General features: G+C 34.8%; 1 protein-coding gene, 1 long non-coding RNA gene and 1 pseudogene across 2 annotated transcripts; 1 reads left to right on the top strand and 2 right to left on the bottom strand.

The window, feature by feature from the left end:
- The first annotated feature begins 1,159 nt into the window (after nucleotides 1–1,159).
- On the top strand, nucleotides 1,160–5,993 carry LOC148210228 (uncharacterized). Its single transcript, XR_015792173.1, has 2 exons — nucleotides 1,160–1,855; nucleotides 5,680–5,993. It is a non-coding gene; the product is annotated as an uncharacterized LOC148210228 (long non-coding RNA).
- A 270-nt stretch (nucleotides 5,994–6,263) lies between these two features.
- LOC111018825 (ribosome-inactivating protein bryodin II pseudogene) lies at nucleotides 6,264–7,744 on the bottom strand (annotated as a pseudogene).
- Nucleotides 7,745–11,120: 3,376 nt separating this feature from the next.
- LOC111018851 (fiber) lies at nucleotides 11,121–20,422 on the bottom strand. Its single transcript, XM_022295095.2, has 3 exons — nucleotides 20,186–20,422; nucleotides 11,464–11,546; nucleotides 11,121–11,366 (listed from the first exon to the last, which is right to left on the bottom strand). The coding sequence occupies exons 1-3, from the start codon at nucleotides 20,262–20,264 to the stop codon at nucleotides 11,331–11,333; spliced, it is 198 nt and encodes a 65-aa protein (XP_022150787.1). The 5' UTR covers nucleotides 20,265–20,422; the 3' UTR covers nucleotides 11,121–11,330.
- Between the last annotated feature and the right edge of the window lie 441 nt (nucleotides 20,423–20,863).

The following is a 20,863-nucleotide window of genomic DNA, read 5'->3' as shown; positions in this document are numbered from 1 at the left end:
ATCTATAACACTGTTTGCATCACAACTACCTTCTAATATAGAATAAAACTTGTTAAAGAGCAAGCAGTAATCCAAACGATTAAAAATAGTCCAATGGTCTTTACCATGATATAACTACTCAATCTGCTCACAGGATATGCAATGTCAAGTCTACTACATTTCATCATTATATATATTATCTATAATTTTTTCATATCTATATTGAGATACACTATTACCCTTGTTTCTTAAAGATTCATACTAGCATCATAAAGTGTTCGTACAGGTTGACTATCAAAACAATCAACTCCTTTTAACATATTCTCAACATAGATATAGGAAGAACCCATTATCTTAACACCAAGTTTTATATCAGCCTTTTGCAAAACTTTCATTTCAAAATGTGAAGATAAAAACAACTTTGTATCATTAATGACATATAAATTTGTGCAAAAACAAGCATGTCATCAACATATTAACATGTAATCACACAATCAACTCTAAAGGTAGATGTCATCAACATATAAAATGTAATCACATGATCAGCTTCAAACAACTTTGATTAAATAAGCTACTAAAGTACTTTAAGAGCTTATTTAGCTTATTTAGTTCTAAAGATAATCTTAAAGCTTGCATACCTTATTCTCTTAACCAGTAACCACAAAACTTCGAAGTTGAAAATCTCCTCTAGCTCACCATCAAGAAATACTATTCTTTTACATCCAATTGATGTATAAACAGGCCATGAATAGCAAATGTGATCAGAGATCTATTCAGTTTCCCTTATTCTTTTCTTCATCTTTCAAATTATTATCGGTGGTCTCCCCCACAATTATTGTCTTTACACATAATTTATCTCTGACAATAATGCCAATGAAAATTTCTATTTGACTTCTCTTGTCCTCCATATTATTATTATTATTTTTCCCGGTGGCCTCCTCCACAGTTGTGATCTTTACCGATAATAATTTCAAAGAAATTATTTATCTTCAAACGGCCAACCTGCAATTCTACAGAATATAATAGAAACTAGAGAAGTTATAACGTTAAAATAGGAAATTACAATCACATAAATATAAGAAAGGAATAACAATAATAATAATAATAATAATAATAATAAGATAAATGGGATCTCTCCCTCGGATAAGACAAACAATGTCTTCTCTCCCCTCCTTTTCTTTTCCATTACTCCAAGCCGTACTCTGTGATTCTTTCTTTTTTCTTTTCTTTTATTTTATTTTTCTTCTATTACTTCTCCCTTACTCTTATTCTCTTCCTTTCAAAGAAAAGAAAGGAAAAAAGCACTGATTTTCTCTTCCTTCTCTTCTCCAGCCGCCTCCATGCTTTTTTTTTTTCTTCCCTTTCTTTTCACCAACGAACCGTAAGGGCGTCTTCCCCGCGACCATCAAATCTGCAGCAGCAAGCGGCAAGCGGATCTATAAAGATCTGTGACAAAGCTCCATATCTCGTGTTTCGTCTAGATCTGAACCTAAACTAAGATCCATGTGTGAACACCCACTACGAAGAGCAATTAAACAGATCTAAAGGTCTCTATGTTCGGGTTCGGGCGGCGACGTTCCATCTAGATCCGTCCAGTTCTATTACGTTCGATCTGCAGGAACGTCGTCGATCCGGTGGGACCTACGCAAGACCAACATGAGCATCGGAGTTCCATGCAGATCTGCTCAACGGCATGACCCATGACAATGTTCTGGCGCAGCCCATCATGACACGACAAATGGATCCAGTGAAACAGAATAGTTAAAGGCACGTCCAATAATAGAACTAGCGTCGATCTGCAATCCGGCATGGATTAGATCTGATTGACAGTTCATAAACCCCGCCGACTGAACGACGACTCCACAACCACGAGCAGGTATGTTCTGCAGCCCACATTCTCCTTCAAACAGCAATAAAGGAACACATATAACTTACGCGAATTAGATATATTGGAATGTAAAATAATATAACAGAAAAACATGAAAGATAGAACTTATCATTCTCTGTTTCATATTCTTAGCGTTCGTCATGGAGATTTTATCAATTGATCCAGATCTGAATAGAGAGATTAGAGATTCGAACGGGCTTTTTGTTGGGAAAAAAATAATATAGATCAATCGATCCTCCTGTAAGTTCTTCAAACAGGAACTATTTGATTTTCCCCTTCCACAGGCTAAAAGCAGATAAGTAAGTAACAATAACAAAGGAATAAAAGATAGGGATAGAAAAGCTTAACAACCACAGTGATTATACTGGTTCATCCAATCTTCTGCGAAATGGTAGGTTCAACTCTAGTTAGGAATATTATAATGGAGATCTCACTCAAGATATTACTATCTTGCTTCTAAGTACCATAACAATGGCTACCTAGGATTACACAATTGAAAATACCCTCACTAAAACCCACGGGATACAAACTTCTTTTTTCACACACTACCCACAACCACTCAAGTCTCTCTTATTTGGATTTTGTACCAATGAAACCTTAACAAAAGGATTTTATTTATAGGAGGTCAAATATCTCAATCCTTATAGGAAAACAATATTATAATCCTTATAAGACAATAATATCCTACTCCTTGTAGGAATTGGTAGTAGTGTTTGAAAATCCTTTTCCTCGTAGGACATGGGTCATCTGTTTTGACTCCATTATCCCAACACTTTTCTGGATAGATACTGAAGAAATTGCTTTCAAATTGTTGGAAATACAAGAAGACTTAGATGGAAATGATTGTTGTGTCATGGTTGAACCATTACCTTGAAAGCAATTTTGACACGACCACGGTGCTAAATCGTATATACACCGGTTGCTCCCCGAGGTTAACACAACTCCGAACTCAGGCGTGCACTCACTGGAGCAGGATGGAATCGAAGAACGAACTCAAAATCCTCTCAAAAGCTCAAAATTTTTCCCCATGCAAAAGGAAGCTTGATTTCGTTTAAAAAGAGAAAAGAAAAACGTTTTAACTTCATTAATTAAAATGTTACAAAACACAATTAATTAATTAATTAAAACATTAAATAATTAATTTTGTAACGTTCAAATAATTAGAAGGAATTAAAACATTTTTTTCAAAACCATAAAAGAGATATTTATTTTACCTTTTGTCAATACACTTTGTCATTCCCAACAGTAATGGCCCTAAATCTTCCCAAAAAGATTTCGAACATATTCTTCAAATTAATTTCAACTTCCTCCTTTAATTAATACTTTAATTCAAACCAAATACTTCAACAAAAATTTGGAACTTCGACTTGTTTTGGACTCTCACATAACCACTATCATTTAACCATTGAATAGCAATCTCTCCACTATATCCTTACTCGCCAGTAGTAAAACTTCCATTTTTAATTTTGACACTACGAGTGGTGGAATTTTATACATCTAGTATGAAAGATGTTCTCTCTTTGAGCCTCTAAAGGTTCCTCATTCGATTGAACATTAAGGTTCCTCCTAGCAACTAATGCTATGTCTTTGGAATCCTCCTCTAATTCTTCTTCCACTGGGCTACTCTCTTCTTCTCTTTCCTTAACCTCCTCTCTAATTTCTCCCTCTTCATATTCACTAGTTATCGCTCTCTAAGGGTCATGTCTCTTAGATTAGGGTAATTTTGGCTTATGCGGCCTACTCCATGACACTTAAAATATTTTTTATCACTATTGCTAGTTTATAGACTTCGGGTTGGGACTTGGACTTGGATGACTAACCCTTTTCAAACACAACTTTCAGTTTAAACTCTAAGGGTTTGGTCTCAAATTTGCCACTAGTGGGTTTAGAGTTTCATTTACCGTACCTCTTAGCCTTCTTTTGAATTTGCTCATCTATTTTGACGGCGAGGTGTAGAAGTTCTTCCATATCTTCATAGACTTGCAACTCAACCTTGTCGACTATGTCGGGGTTAAGTCCTTCAAAGAACCAAGCAATTGTGGCCTTCTCATCCTCCTCAGTAGCAATCTACTCATTAGCATGTCCATCTCTTTGTAGTATTCATCGACTCCTTTAGTACCTTGATAGAGCTTGCTAAGCTTGCATCAAGTTTTTCTCTATGGTAGTGCGGTGACACGAACATCTTCTTTACAAGTTCTTTGAAATCAAGCCAATACTCTATAGGTCCATTGTATCTTCTCCTATGAGAAATAATTTTATCCCATCAAGTTAGTGCATAACCTTTAAAATTAGGGATAGCATAAATTATAAAGTTGGTCGACATGGTTCTAACATAGTTTCAAGTCCCTATGATCTAGATTGTAGTGTATTTTCAATTTAGTTGAGATGATTTGAGTTTAATTTCAATTTGGTTATATAGTTTAGTCAAACTTCACAAATTATTATCATATTGATAATTTTTTCTGTGGTAAATATCTAGCTAACTGTATTGAAGTGTAGAGTTTGAGTAAATTTTTTGAAAAAAAGTTAGCTTTTTCAAGTGAGTAAAGTATCATTTAAGATGATGTGTGAGATTTAACCTAACTATAAGAAGCAGATTGAAATAAAGTGCAAATTATAACAATTAAATTGGTACTTTTAAGACGGTAAATATCACATTAAACTATACACAAATGTAAGAACCCAATTTGTATTTTAACCAGAAAAATATCTTTATTTTTATTTATTTTTGTTGATATTTTCACTGTACTGCTACACATAATGTATTGATTAAGTTGCATGCGAATGGTTTCAAGAACGGTTTTTAACATAGCCCAAACCGATGTAGTTTTCTTCTGAAATACCAAGATGACGATCCCTTACAAATTTCATTCCTTAATCGCTTAGTAAAAAAAAAATTATAGGCAATGTTATGTGAACGTTATGTCTAAGTATTCACACTAACTTGAAAATGTAGATCTAACATCAAATATAGCAAATCATGCCCCTCATATATTTTTCCAACCATACAAAGAACTGGTAGTTCAAGAATGGTGGCCAACACTCAAGAAAAATAAAGGAAGAAAGAACAACTCTATTGGACAGCAGAAATGTCATCTCTACAAACATCCAATGTTCACAGCAAAAGATTACAACCTTCGGCTTAGCTCATAATGGATAGGAGAAACAAAAAATTGTAGGGAAGAATACAACTCATTCTAGTGCAAACTCGTAAAACAGGAGATTATCCTTCAATTTCCTCTTAGAAAACTATTGGATCCTTGTTTGCTTCCTTGCGTTAGCTCCAAAAATCAGTAGATTTATTTTCCTTTTTGTTTTGTCTGTGCTATCTTTCCCCTTAAGATTGCTGCTACAGGCTTCTTCTTCCTATCGCTTTTATATCATCCCTTAATTTTAAGGCAGCAGATAACAGGTTTAAAGACATCATGTGAAAATTCGTATGAAGATAAGTTATTGCATGCATTGTCCTTTTTCGTATTCAATGCTCCAGCATTACATAGCTTTTTCAGCTACACAGTTACACTACTCTGCTCCTAACGCTCTAACATTTCCTGCATAATAGTTCAAAATCGCAAGAACTAAGTCAATTCTTCTCAGTTTTCACATATAATGGAACTAAGGGCTAACTTTCATATTGCACCCTTTAGACTCTAAATTCAAGCGAGATTAGATAAGAATCCTACATATTATAATAACAAAATCCCGAAATAAATCTAAAATTATTCTTTTATGGAGAGTTATCACAAGCTATGAAAAGCATAGCACACGAATATTTTGAAAATAACTTATTCACCCATTTTTTCTATGTCGAGGTCTCTCTCTTCTTCGAATCCAAACTCATTAGAAGATAAAGGTGACAAGAGGAAGATAACTACAAGTTTAATCTCACCATTTTTCCGCTCTGTATTTCTTCTGCAAGCGCTTTTAGTACTTTGTTCTTACGAAGTTGTCCACATTGTTTGTGACTATTTGTGGTCATAATTCCTACACAATATTACAATATTTACCAGAAGTATTGTAGTGAGAATACATGCTAAAAAGTGTAATTTCAATTTATCTTTTGGGTTAAAAGCCATTAAACAACTGATTTATAAACATATAATGAATGTGTTGTGTTTTTAATGTACTTTCACGTGTCGTAATTTGTTTTAGTACAATAATTAAAGGGACGAGGAATTCAACCTTCGACCTCTAAAGAATAAATAAGTTGTACTCTTAACCGCTGTACAAGATAAATAACTCACTACTATATTGTACATATCGATTATGATGTGTATTGTTATATTGCTTTGTGTCCATCAAGCTAATTCTATTCAACACCCTAGAATCAATTTGATACTAATGTTATTTTAATTTTTATTTACAAAATTAAGTTTGTCTATTAAGAGTCCTAATAAAAATTTAAGACTTTTTAATTAAGGTATATAAATATTTATTATTAGTATATTTATATTCATACTTTCGAGATTTCTAATATTTTTTCATATTTCAAAAACGAAATATTTTCCCTATTTTGGTGGTATAAAACATTACACAATTATGGCTGGTCTAAATTCAATTTTGATGTTTTGGTCCCAACCTTTCAAATCTTCTCTTTTATTCTATCCAGTTTTAAATGATTAGTTTTAGTCTTTGAAACAAACTATTTTAGTAATTTACTTTCAATTTTCTATTAATTACTTAAAAGATGAACTCGAATCTATTTTCAAATCCAATACCCACACATATTACAAATAGTTTTAACATTTGTGTTTGTAGATAAGATATTTATAACTAACCAAGAAGTAAATTAACAAAATATTGTCTGTGTTAGGTACCTTTTATATAACTTATTAAACTTAATGGTAAGAACAAAAATATTTTTTTATGTTTAAATTTATAGATTAAATAAAATATAAAAATTTTAGAGATGAAAATATAACAAATAAGAAAGTGGTTAAACTTGAGAGTTTAAACCCTTATTTTTGTTACACATAGTACATGTGATTCATATGTAGTACTTTCAAAGGATTAGTAGTAGGATCCATTGACATTCTTTTATAGTACAATAGCAATGCAACGTCCTTCACAATGGACGATCTAACATTGGTTACGAGAATTGGTGTCTTGCTAACAGTTCGAAGCTCAACCGCACGACCAAATTCTCCACCTCGCATCTGTGCAATTTGTATTTGTTCAGAGAGATCGGACTATCGGTTTTCTAAGCTTAAGAATGCAGGGTCTGACTTAAAGTTGGTCTTGATATGTATAGAAACTTCTTTCTCGATGTACTTAAATCTTGCAGCTTCCAAGACTGTTTGGATGATCACAATAAATGCTTTAGGAACAGAAGTACCAGTATTGTGGTCGAACATGTTTCCAATGGCACTACTTATTTCAGAAAACCCAAGATCAATGTTCTCTCTTGAAATGTTCCGTGCAGCCGTCTCAAGACTATCGTAGTTTCCTTTATATGAAAGTCTTACATGTTCGGTACCTCTAAATAGAACATCGTCTGCTTCTACTGAAGTATCATTCAGAAAGTAGGCATTATCTCCAGCGCGATATGCTACAACATACACATTCACTATGTCTATTGCCACAGTGATGGATTCACTATTATAATTTGTGAGATGCACTAATATGAAGCGTGTCGAGCCCGATGCCATGGGCTGCAACACAGGTATATTGTACACCATTGGAGATCTCACCGTGATCGGCCACTACATAGATTCGTTATGAACTGTTTGTAGGTTTTGCTTGTGGCACCCAATAAAGAAAAGGATACATCGGCCTCTATAGCACGAGCGCCAAGATAGAGAGCGAGAACAAAGTAAAACGTTACCAATCTCATCTTTTCTAATTGTGTGCTTGCAAATGGGATTGTATGACTTTATATATAGAATTAATGGGAAGTGAAACTTTGTTAATGTTGGGTGCATAAGTTATTTATTACACACATTTAGCAGAACTCCAAAAATGTATTATTAACTTTTAGGACCCGTTTGGTTACGTTCTCGCTCGTTTCTTATTTCTCATTTCTAGTTTTATTAAGAAATCTAATTACTTTATAGGTTTTCATATTTCTTGTTTATCGTTTTTTAGAAATATTCTCAAAATTGTATAAAAATTTTGGAAAAACAAAATTAGTGTGGAGTTGTGGAGTTGTAATTAATTTGTTTGCTTTGCATGGATGTGTACACAATTTGTTAAAAATAATGGACAAAATTTAAATGCAGGAGTACCATGATGACAATTTTTTTTTTGCAAATGAAGAGGACGATTTTTAAGACCAATATATTAGTTCAGTGGTTAAGACATGATCTATTTTTTTTTTTTTATGGCAAGATTTTCAGATCATCATTTCCAAATTTTTTTACTAAGAAAACTATGATTTTTGAGTTTCACAAACTACATGGATGTTTAAACTATTTTCAACAGATAGGATATGATTTATGAGATAGATATATTAAAAATGTGTAATTTATATATGTCCATTAAATTTAAAAAAGAAATACATGTTAGAGTCTGGTAATTTTAATTTATTTTGACCATTACTTAAAAAAAAATAGATTTTTGAATATTTTGGCAAATGAGTAAGCTTGCTACATAATATTTATATTTCGTTTTTCCATAAAAATGCATATAGAGAGAGAGAGAGAGAGAGAGGCTAGATGTAGGTTATAGTCCTAATGTTTTAGGGATGTTTTCGCCCTATATTTTAATACTTTTTCATATATCTTTAAAGGGATAAGTACATGGATAGTCCAATTTTGAGATCCTAATTTTAGAAAGGAAAATTTTGGATAGTTGCTAAATTTGAATACCCGATTTAATAAATGGTTAAGAATATCACATTTTCCCAAAGAGACTGACTAATTTTTATGAGATTTCAAAAATGGACAATCTTCCAACTTTGCCCTTAAGTCCTTTTTTTTTTCTTTTTCTTTCTTCTCATTTGACATTACTTATCATACTTTGATTTTATATTTACCAATTAAATCTTAGTTTTAATTAGATTTGAATTATATTTAAATTTATATTTCCACCTATTTATATTTCCACCAATTAAAACTTATTTTTAATTAGATTTGAATTTAAATTATTTTATAAAATTGAGAACTTTATTTTTAAGTTATGTCAATTGCAAAATGTGGACTATCTCACATAGGGTGTTCAGAAAACCCGACAATCTGACGAACCCAACGTAATCGAGGTTGGGTTGGGTTAATTTTTTCTTGAATCGAAAATTCGGTTCAGTTTTCGATTTAGGAAATTTTCTGGTCAGTTCAATCCGAACCGAACCGAACCCACTGTTAAATTAAAAAATATTATATATATATATATATATATATATATATATATATATATATATTATATAGATATATATATGTGTGTGTACTTTAAGGTTTGCCAAACAATTTGAGTCGTCTCTCGTATCCTTCTTTCTCCCCCATCTGTTGGATCGGTATGACAATCCTAGAGGGGTGAATAGCGTTTAATGAAAATTCTTTTTGAAGATAAACCAAGTTCTTGTGCCGTAAACAACCCACCATTGTTTCAAACTCAAGATTATGCACGATTATATACAAAAGATCTTTTTTTTACTCTCTCTTTAGCCCTATGTCTCCTATACTTATGAGGTCTTCCTTCATTAGGAGGCTTTTTCGAAAAACTTTAGTCTCATCCTTATAATCTCTCCCATCTGTTATTATTAGGTTATGTGAAGGTACGGATGTAACATAAATTCTAACGGTTTTGTCGAATGAGTTGGAGAATGATTATTGTATCATTGTGGATATTGACTCTATTGACTCCAAAAATAGAAGTGTCACACCACTGCATATCACCGACATTGACCCTAAAAATGATTCTTTGATATTTAACTTTGATTATTTGCACATTTTTTTCACCAATGTGTATATATGTCTAACTTCCATACTTATTTGCACTTAGATTTCAATCACTATCAAATAACCAAAAAAATCAAAGACTAACCGTTCAAAAAATATGAATAAATCTAGGAAGGTAAATATGTGATTCCATTTTAGTTGTGTTTAGACATAGCCAACCATGAAACCATAACTTTTACGCCTACAATAATTCTAATTAGATTTACTTAAATATACGGGGTATTTGTAAACAAAAATTTATAAAAGCTAAACAATATAAAACAATATTTTGATGTAGATGTTTTATAGCATATATTGATATCTCTAACAAAATCCATAAAAACAAGAGAGAATGGTTATGGATATTCAAAAAAAAAATGTTTTATTAAAAACGAACCATTATTTAAGTATATTTTAAAACAATAACAAAGCACCTATCTTCTACGGACTGAAAACAAATGTCATCATATTCTCAAAAAGGTTAGCCCGCATATCTTCATACCAGCATTGAATTGTTAATAAAAGTATCATCTTGATGGAAACATGCCTGATGGAAAGGAACACCTTCCTCCCTTTGTGAATATTTTCCCAGTATGTTTTCAACTTCTTATCCTAAAAAATCTTTATTTCAATCATTTACAAATTCTCTTAATCTTTTTTTTTTTTTATCATTTCATGAATGAGATCCTCTCATCCTAATATACATTATGTGTTTTTTCCAGATTTATAAAATTCTTTTATTTGTTACGATTACTTTGGAAACTACTCATGTAATCTTTAGTTTGTTTAATTTTGATTTTGTATGTTTTTTTTTCTACTATTTGTTTGTTCTTGGTATATTTGCCCCAAATAAATTTTAGAATTGTACGAGAATTGTTAGTTGACCTAGTACTTTTTGCCATTTTTTAAAAGGTCATACTTATCTTGGCCATCATGCGATCGCCCCTTTTAAAAATGTCCAAAATTGCCAATATTTACACTTTTGTCCAGAATTAGGCCCATTTAAAAAATAAAAATTACAAGAGTGCCCATGGTGATGCCCGAATATCTACCCACAAAGGTGCACACCATGCAAAAACAATCTAGAATCACAGCAACACATTTCATTTAATGTTATCATTTGTTTTAGTTGAAATTTAGTGTAAATGCTCACCCTTTTTTCACTGCTACACCTTTCCTTCTCTTTTATCCAATTTGAGAAGTTTTTTATAACTCTTACATCGAGATTTTTCCCTCTGGTAAGAAACAATAATCAGAGTAATAACTACACAATCACATTTTATTTCAAAAAATTGTTATCAAGTTTCCTTCACTCTCTTATATTGATCAGTAATCAACACTCGAGTTAGTCCTGTAAAAGCATAAATCTTTAGAGAGAACAATTGAAGGAAACAAACCATACATACGAGTTTTCAGACCTCAATTTTAATGGTGAAACAACTTTTACTCGAGCATGGGCAAAGCAATGTCTTCTAATAATAACCAATGCTATCATAAAATGTACAGCCTTATTTTATGGCAGGAGAGAATAAAATTTGATTTAGGAAAATCCGGTGATTGATTCAAGAACAATCGTTTGTCACCGATACAGATCATCCTTGTTTCTTACCAGTCATACCCGCAACCACCTGCAAAGATGACAATACATAATTTTGATGATCATCAAACCGAGATACTCATTCAGAAAAACATGAATTTCTAATCTAATCGAGCTTTCGAACTTACATCGCTTAATGCAGGCTGAGGAACTTGCTTAGATGCTTCATAGGAATCCAGAATTGGCCTTACAAAGGCTGGAAGGAAGAGACCTACAAGGTTTGTAACATGTTAGAACCCAAAAATTTAGATATATGATCCAAGTAGCAGTCAACAGTGTGTAAACTGGAACTGATTTGGCATGTCAATTTATTATGAAAAAATTGAGTCGATCGGGGTGGTGCTCACTCCCGATCTCTCTTGCTTTGTCAAGATAGTAGAAATTGAGATTAATCGACAAAGTTTAGTACACTTTGTAGTATAGAAAAATAAGTCCATTTCCATTAGTTTGTGCCCTGTTTGATAATCTTTTGACTTTTTGTTTTTGAAAATTAAGCTTATAAACACTACTTCCAACTGGTATTTTTTTTTAATTTTGTTATTTGCTTTCTAAAAACGTTTTTAAAATCTAAACCAAATTATGAACACTAAAAAAAGGTAGTTTTTTAAATTTTATTTTTGTCTTCGAAACTTGGCTAAGAATTCAAATGTTTCTTTAAGAAAGGTGGAAAACATAGTGAAGAAAATACGAGGGAACAATTATAATTTTAAGAAACAGAAAACTAAAAAAAATTTCGTCATTATGGGATGGAGACTTAACTAAAAAAAACAGAGATTTTCTTTGTTTTATATTTGATTACTCCAGAAGCAAGTGTTTGATGGAATGGTCTTTAGTCAAGCTATTTCAAATTCCTTTGGACTCTTTTAAGTTTTTTAAGAAGACAACGATTGGCCTCCCATTCTGTACAATAGCAGTAGAAGGAAGAAGGTTGACTGATGGTTATGTTAGGTGAGTGCAGTTAGAGAATCAGGAAGGAAACGCATATGTTTTAGGGGGTGGTGTATAAGATCTCTTCTTATAAATAGTTATCTTTTTATTAGAAACAGTTTATAGAGGAAACTCCAGCCAAAGAAACTAATAAGTAGTCGCCCTCCAAATCATTAATAACCATGAAAATGCTGTAATTACAAAAGAATTTAGGATGATTTGAACACCACCGAACCACCATATACTTGATACTATTACAAAAAGAATCAAAATAAGAAATCTTATCTTGGAAGATCATTTAGTTCCGTTCTAGCCGAAGATGCCACCAAAGACTCCTAGCTGCGCAATTCCAAAGGACTTTTCTAATCTTTCCTTTTAGGTTCCAACCTCCCAAAGCTTCAAAAAATCAATCCTCTATCTACTGGGAAGACAGAACTGCACACCCACTTCATTCAGCACAAAACCCCACCCCCAACACAAACATACAGTGCAAAAAGAGATGGTCCAATGGTCCCCCGTCACCCTGGCAGAGGCAGCAAACTGAAGGCAATATAGTCCAACTTGGTTAAAAAGCTAGTCCATCATATTTAGGCTTCTTTATGCCACACCAAAGGAAAATTTTAACTTCCTCCGGGATTTTAGACCTCGACATCATATCAAACAAAGGAGATCTCCCCAATTGGGCGTCTGTACTAGATTTACAAAATCAGACTTGGACAAGTGTCCAGACAATTCTAGGCTTCACATAGCCCTATCCCGCGTCTGCACATCACAAAATTGTTGACCTTCTCGATGAGCGCCACCCAGCTACTAAGCTCTCTATCAAATAAACCTCTTCTGAGCCCCCAATCTGAAAAGGAAATCCTCTTCTTGTGAGAGAGTGTATAAATCTGGATAGGTGATGGCTAAAGGGAGTCTCTTCCACCCACAGGTCTTCCCATAACCGAATTCTTTTCCCATCTTCTACTTTGAATTTCAAGAGCCTCAGAAAGATCTCTTTCACTTTATCTATCTCCTTCCGCAGACTTCTGCCCTTAATACTTTTCACAATGGGCGGCCACTCCAAAGAAACATAAAGGCTAACAATGACCTCTACCCAAAACGCTAAGGTTTCTTGGGTAAAACGCCACAGCCATTTCATGAGGGCACTATTTCTGCGGAAAGAGCCCCCACACCGAGAGCACCAAAGATTATAGGGCGAGTCATCACCTCCTAATTTTCAAGGTGCTTGGAGCGGCTATACGAACCCCACTCCAGATAAACTCTCTAATCATCCTTTCCATCCCACTTCCAATTTCCTTAGGAGCTCTCAAAAGCCACAAGGAAAAAGTAGTAGATTGGAATGCTATTCAAAACCGATTGGACAAAAGTTAATCACCATGCTTTTGATAGCATCAAGCATCTCCATCTAACATTGCTCTAAAACGTACAACAATAGCTTCCAAAAGCCAATGACTCCAAAACTCCCTCCGAGAGGGAAACCAAGATAAGAAAAGGGCATAGATTCTGCAGCACAACCCAGCCTAGCCACCTGGCGAGTAACCTCTTCTTTTCTAATGTTGTTGCCAACCAAAGTAGTTTTCTGCATACAAATTCAGCCCTGACCCCTGAAGGTACAGCTGCAAAATAGACCACCACGCCATAACATTTTCATCCCTATCCTCACAAAAACTCCAAGTGTCATCTCTGTGTTGAAAGTGTGTTAAGTGCACTTGGCCTCTGCCTACCATAAAAACCTCTCACTTCAATAATGTACCAACCGACTCAAAACATCACTCATTTATTTTTATTGGAAGAAAACACTGTCAGTTATGTTTATTGGAAGAAAACATTTCCCATTTGTCATTCATGGAAGAGAAATACTCCATGTAGCCATCATTTCTTCCTTTTAATCTCTTCTTCTCCTTCTTCTTCTTTGTCTTCATTCTCTTCAAGACTTCACTTCTTCCTTTCCTGCCACTCTTCTACTTTTAATTCACATTCTCATTCATTTTCTTCTTCATCTCGACTTTTCTTCTGCTTTTATGGCTTTAAGCCTTCTTTGCTCTTGATTCAAATTTTCAAGGCTTGAAAATAAGAAAGAAAGTCAAATGAAAGAACCAATTTTTATTCCTTTCGCCTTGGACTCGCCTCAACAACGATCAACCCGGCAAAAAAATACAAATGAAGGAGAAGAAATGAGATTGGATTTCTTTTATTTCTCTTAATGTTGTGTCTCTCCATGTCCATCCCGTGTCCGGGAAGAAATTTTGAATCCAAACTGTGTCACCGGTATGTCCAATAAAAAAAAAGAAAAGAAAAGAGATGACGTGCTAAATAGCGTGTCAATGTCTGACACCGACACTCGACAATTTTCTACGTGTCTGTGCTTCCTAGAAACCCACAATAATTACCTTTAATTATAATGGCTACTATCACACATTCACAGAGGCATGAGTCTGTTTCAGCATGGTCCATAAAACCTCCAAAGCAGTCCCCTATTGCTTTGAAGACTTCAAAATGTCATAAATGCAAGACATGTCCAAATTTGACCCATCCCCATATGAAGGGACAGCATTAATCCTACTATGATTTGGTACACCCCATCTTTCCATCTTTAGGGTAAACAAGCCAAATGTAACCCAACCCACATTCATTGCTAGAAGGCACGCCATTTCGTCTGAGGGGCATTAAGGATGACTTTATTTAGTCGACACAGGTTGATTATAAAGAATTGCTTCTGGTTCTTAATAGCTGCCAACACTCTTCCTAAAACATCATGAAAGTCCCTCCTAGTTACCATTACCATGAGGACTTCATCCCATTTTATCCTTCTAACCGCTTTGCTTGTGGTTCCCATTGGGCAAGCTTGGGTATTCAAAGCTTGTTGACTCGGATTAGGAGGATTAAAAGGGGTTGCAATACACGCATCATGCTTTTTTTTTTTTTAATAAGAAATGGAAGAGATATGTATTAATCACAAAAATAACAGCCTAAGGGCAAGGGGTAGAGAGAACCCCTTTACAGAGAAGCTAGTACATTAAGGCCCTCCAATTTCAGAGGATAGAGCTTAAGGAATAATTATAAAAGAATTTGCTGAAACTATAGCACCACCAAGAAGTAGTAAGTTGTACATTACCCCACAAAAAAGGGAAGTCTAAAGAAGTGTTCTCAAAAGTTCTACTGTTTCTTTCCAGCCACACATTCCACAAAATCGCAGCCACAGCAAAGATCCACATAGCTCCTTTGGCATTTCGAAAGCAACCACCATTTAGGGCTTGAGAAAGCCAATCATCAACATACTGAGGGAGGCACCTCTAAATCAAACAAACAGAAAGCTTGAGACCAGCATTTGTAAGCTGTTGGACAGCAAAGAAAAAGGTGGTCGAGGGTCTCTTCTTCACTTAAACAAAGAAAGCAGACAGAGGCGGGCTCCTTCTTCTTGAGTGAAGCGCCAAAGCCATTTAAGGGAAAGGGCATTGTTTCGCTGCTTAAAAGAGCCAATGCCTAGGCCTCCATACATGAGCAGGAGCAATGTCCATTCCCATTTTATTAGGTGGCTACACGAGTGAAAAGATCCTTCATCTAGAAAAAGTCTCACATATTTTTCCATTGTTTTGATTACAAAAACAGGGGCTTTCAACAAAGGAAAATAATAGGGAGGCAAGCTATTAAGCACCCATTGAGCCAAAGTTAGGTGCCCACCTTTGGATAGGTTGAGATTTTTCCATTCAGATGACTTGCATCTGAAATTTTTCCACCATAGGTTCCCAAAAACCGATAGATTTTGCACTTCCACCCAGGGGAAGCCAAGATATGAAAAGGGGAGCCTTTCTATTCTACAACCAATAAGGTTAGCAGTGGCCGAAATAACAGGCCCCTCAATGTTTATCCCTATAAGAGATGTCTTGTCCAAGTTTATAGAGAGGCCTGCAATGAAAATAAAGAGGGAGATAGGTCTTCTGTTTCACCTTGGCTGAAAATTATTGTGTCATTCACATATTGGAGGCGTGTTAAAGCCGTGTTTTGGGAACCCACCAAGAAGTCTTTGAGGATTCTTTTCTCATGACAGAAGTATACTAGACAACTAAAAGCATCTCCAATCAGTGTAAAGAGAAAGGCGGGAGAGAGGGCAGCCTTGCCTAAGACCCCTTTGAGGTTAGCTAGGATTTTACCTCTGGGCCTTCCAATTACCATCACTGAGAAGTTTGTTGAACCAACAGAACCTTGGATCCAACTGCACTATCTAGGGCCAAACCCTTTCCTCTTTAGCATAACCATGCTTGGAGGTAGGGTTTTTTAACCATTTCCACATAGAAGGGACCTTTCCTAAATCCTACCCTATCACCTCACAGGATTTTCCACAAGGGAAGCCTTGCCATTCAAAAAGTCAAGAATGAGATTTTGAAATGATGACCACCCTTTACCTTTCTCTCATATGGGACTACCAGGTTGCTTTTTCCACCCGAGTTTAGTACTTCCATAACTTCTAAAAAACTGCCTCTTTTCTTAGTAGTCTTTTGTACCCATATAAAAAGGTCACTACAATATGACTTTCGAAAGAATTTTAGTGACTACGAGGGACAGCAAAAGATCATCTAAGACATCAACCAGCCACAGAATCACCACCTCTTCCACCAAATCACAAAAAGATCTCTAGAGGTGTAGCTGCAATACTCTGATGACTCTCCCCTTCCAATCTCTATCGAGTAAAAACCCTCTTCGCTACACTCATCCAGATCTTTCTCGACACTGTTGAGAACCAAAGAAACAGGGGCTACGAATGGGGTTATGTTCTCCTTCTCCATCTTCTACATGGGAGGTCCATTCGCGTTTTCATAATCGTATCTCTCAAGAGAACATTCGATGCTCTAACACACGCATTTAAAAAAAATAAACTAATAATTCTTTGGGCTCTTTGGGATGAATAGTTTTCTTAATGATGGAGTGAACTTTACTCTATTTTATTGAAGAAGTTTGCAGGCTTTCCCATCTATGTCTTATGGATCTCAAAGCGTCTTTGGTAAGATTTAGAGATTTAGGTAGATACGAGTGGTCTTCCTACTTCTCGTGAAAGTTTTGGTTTATGATGTGCTATTTTGAGGAAGCTTATGATTTTTCATATTGGTGGCATATAATTGTTCAGAAACTTCTCTTGGAAGGCATCATCGAGCTTATTTGGATGATAACTTTTGGTCATTGTTTCGTTTTTGTAGTTTTGAAGTCTATCATCCAGTTATTTTGGGGGTCTTTAATATTTTCAGTAGCTTTCACTTGGTAGTTTTAAAGGAGTTGATATCCTTTTTTTTTTAATTAAAAAGGAGACAATGTTCTAGAGCCTTTAAGAAGTGCAAGATTTCTTTGGATCAGCATAAGTCAAAGCTTTGTTTTCAATTTTTAGCTGGCTAGGAAGGTTAAAGAGTCCTTTGATGTATAGCGTCACCTTCTAAATACATGGGGTTTTGTGGAATTTTTCTTTCTTTTTTGAACCTCATGTTATGCTGGAGTATGGTTTGGTTGTAACGCGCAGTTATTTGTTAAACTCCTTTAAGGGAGACGGATAATCTTTGTAATTTCTCTTGTAACATTTCATAATTTCAGATGAAAAGTTTTGTTTCCTTTTCAGGAATCACAATGCTAACAACTTTCAATAGAAGATCCCATTAAACTATTGTAATTAGATATGCAAAGGAAAGCTCCTGCATTTGTTACAATTAGATTTATTAAAACTCCCCATGTACTCATTAAACAAAAGGATACTCATGGTAGTCAAACAACAAAAAGGATAATCATAATTATTCAAAAGATAAAAATGATAGGCATAATAATCAATGATAAATCCGTTTAAGAAGTTCCGTACTACGTACCAAAATCCAAGGTTCAAAGTTCAAGAAATCTAGGTTAACATAGCCCAAGGTAATGTTTTGAAAAGCATACCCATTGGGGTGTGCTGTGCATGCCTTGGTGTCTTTCCATTTTTTATTCATTAAATTTTTATAGAAAAATAAGAAATATCCTCCAAAAACCTTCGATTCCCTAAACATTATAAACAACTCTTATTTCTTAAATTTTCAAGATCTTATAACTCATAATACTAATTATAATACTATATTAGCTCTGCCTCGTAGCAAATTACTAATGAGTAATAAACATATTTGATGAAACCAAAGCTCCTAAATAAATGAAAGGGAGTAGAGAGTGTTTGGAGAAGAGGGAGAGTTATAGAGGATGGAATTATTCGAACTCTGTTATTATGATTGAGCTCAAAAGATTTAGATTCTTATGATGCAAGGTATAAGGGAGGAAGAGTACAGATATGGAAGACTGTGGTGAAGCTTGTATCTTACTACATCTACCATGTTTCATTCAATCTCCGATGACTAGTGGACCTGGTGTACTTGTGCATTTACTGGCTCTATACTCTGGTAGGTTGCTAGTTGGAAGAATGTTGGTGGTAAACAGTTTGTTTCCCAAGGAGGCAGCATTGAATTAGCAATAAGACCAAGAAACCTAATTTGGAGGATGCGAAGAGATTAGATTGGGAGGAGGTATAGTTTTCTCGGAGTTCACATTTCCAATAATATGAATAAGGAAGTTAAGGAGGTGTTATTAGAAGTAGGTAAGGAGTAGTTAGAGGAATTTAATAAGGCAGGAGTAAGTGTTAGATGAGTCGGGTAGAAGAGAGAAGATTTCTTGGAAAATGAAGAGGCAGCGTTGGGTGGGGAATGGTTTCATTGAGATCTGAAAACTTACAAACAATCAACCTTCTTCTCTTAAAAAAATAAATAAAAATAAAAATAATAAAATAATAAAAAATGATCTCCCAACTGCAGGCTAACCTATTGCAGCATCTGAGAACATGTTTCACATCCTAGTATGTGGAGGGCACACCATCACCCCATGGCCTTTCTTGAACTAAAGACGTGTGTACTTTGATTCAGATCTTTTAATAACAATCCATTGTTCTCGTTGGATTTAGCATTATTCCCCTTGATATATAATCGTTCTTTTCCTCCTCCAATCTAATCAAACAAGAGTGACAAGTTTTTCATACCATTAGACTTGTAACCATCAGAATCTTACTCTTCGATATCAGTTCCATCATCATCCAAAGCTGTTGGTATGGTCCATGTGGATGAACATGAAGCTTTAGTTCTAGTTCTTGAAGTACTTGATGTAGAATAATAAGTTGATTCTTTCACTACAACAGCTCTCAAAACATCGCCCAAGAATCATCATCAAACACAAGAATGATCCTCTTCCGAATCCCATCCATTTGTCTAGTGAACCACTCATTACAATCGTCGATATCATTCAAGAGATAAAGTTGATCGTGAAGCGAATATTATATCAACACTTCGATGCTCTATCATATTTAGTAGGAATCTTTGGTGACAACACAAAGATTTCCGGCTCTTCCAATTTATTCTCCTTTTATCTCATTGAAACCCCACTGGCACACATTGCATTAAGTTCATTGCACAGCTTGTATAGCAGTTTAAAACAGTTCATATAATAGGTGAGCATGGCTTGGGCTAGCAACTCTTGATAGCTCAGAGTTTGAAAATTCCCATCTTAAACATCAATAAGTATTAAAACCAATAAATTCCAACATTTTTACAAATTATTGGTCACTAGAAACACTGTTTGCGAACAAGAAGTAATGAAACTACTGGCAAAGCTGAATCGGGTCAAAAAAAAAATAATAACTTTTGCCAAGAAGCTAATACGCAAATCTATCCAGTCAAATAAGGAGTCTTCAATCGTGATTGTTTCTTGGCATCCTAAATTGTACAGGATACGGCAATTATATTCAAATATGCTCTTCCCCATACATAGATCTGAGGGATATATGAAAGAGAGCATCAGGTTTCGTCTCATTGATCAAATGACGATTGAAAAAATAAACAATAATTAGGGCTTGTGATAGGAAAGAGTAAGTACCAATTCCACCGATTAAACAAGATGCAGCCACCACCGGCTCTTGAACGACGAACATCTTCAGCTTCTCCACGACCGGCATCTCCGCCTCTTTCAGAATGCGTAATTTCCTTTTGATTCGCTTCTTCAGTGTTCGTGGTTTGATTCTCCAAGTAAGTGTGTAAAAAGATTTGTACTTCCCTCAACGACCCGAAACCGGGAAACGGGCACCTGGGTTTGTTATGGATCCAAAACAGCCCTAATCTGACGATGTTTATGTCGATTTTTTTTTTTTTTAAAACTAGTTAGAATCAACTGCATTTTTAGGTGGTTTAAAATTTTTTGGAACATAACTTTATTTTTTCTGTGAAATTCAAATTTGATCTCTCTTTTTTCGTGAAATTCAAATTTGATCTAATATACTTTTATTGAATTTAAATATTAAATATTTTAACATTAATTCAAAGGAAAAAAAATAGAAGAGCACATATTAAGATTGATTATAAATGCTTATTATAGGGAGAAAGATTAGATCCAGCGAAAAGAGAGAAGATCCAGCAAAGAGAGCCAAGAGAAGGCACGAACCAGAAAGGGACCGGTGCTCGGCGACCCAAGCTAGCTCCCTGGCCTACTAATGGTCGACCCCCCGACTGAGAACTCTAGAGATCCGATTCGATCGTGATGCATGCCAGCTCGAACCCA

Source organism: Momordica charantia (genome assembly GCF_013281855.1).
Source record: "Momordica charantia cultivar OHB3-1 chromosome 7 unlocalized genomic scaffold, Mcharantia_2.0 BLBB01000007.1, whole genome shotgun sequence".
Taxonomy (NCBI): domain Eukaryota; kingdom Viridiplantae; phylum Streptophyta; class Magnoliopsida; order Cucurbitales; family Cucurbitaceae; genus Momordica; species Momordica charantia.
The sequence above is the reverse complement of the archived record's forward strand: the minus strand, read 5'-3'. Positions and strand labels throughout refer to the sequence as shown.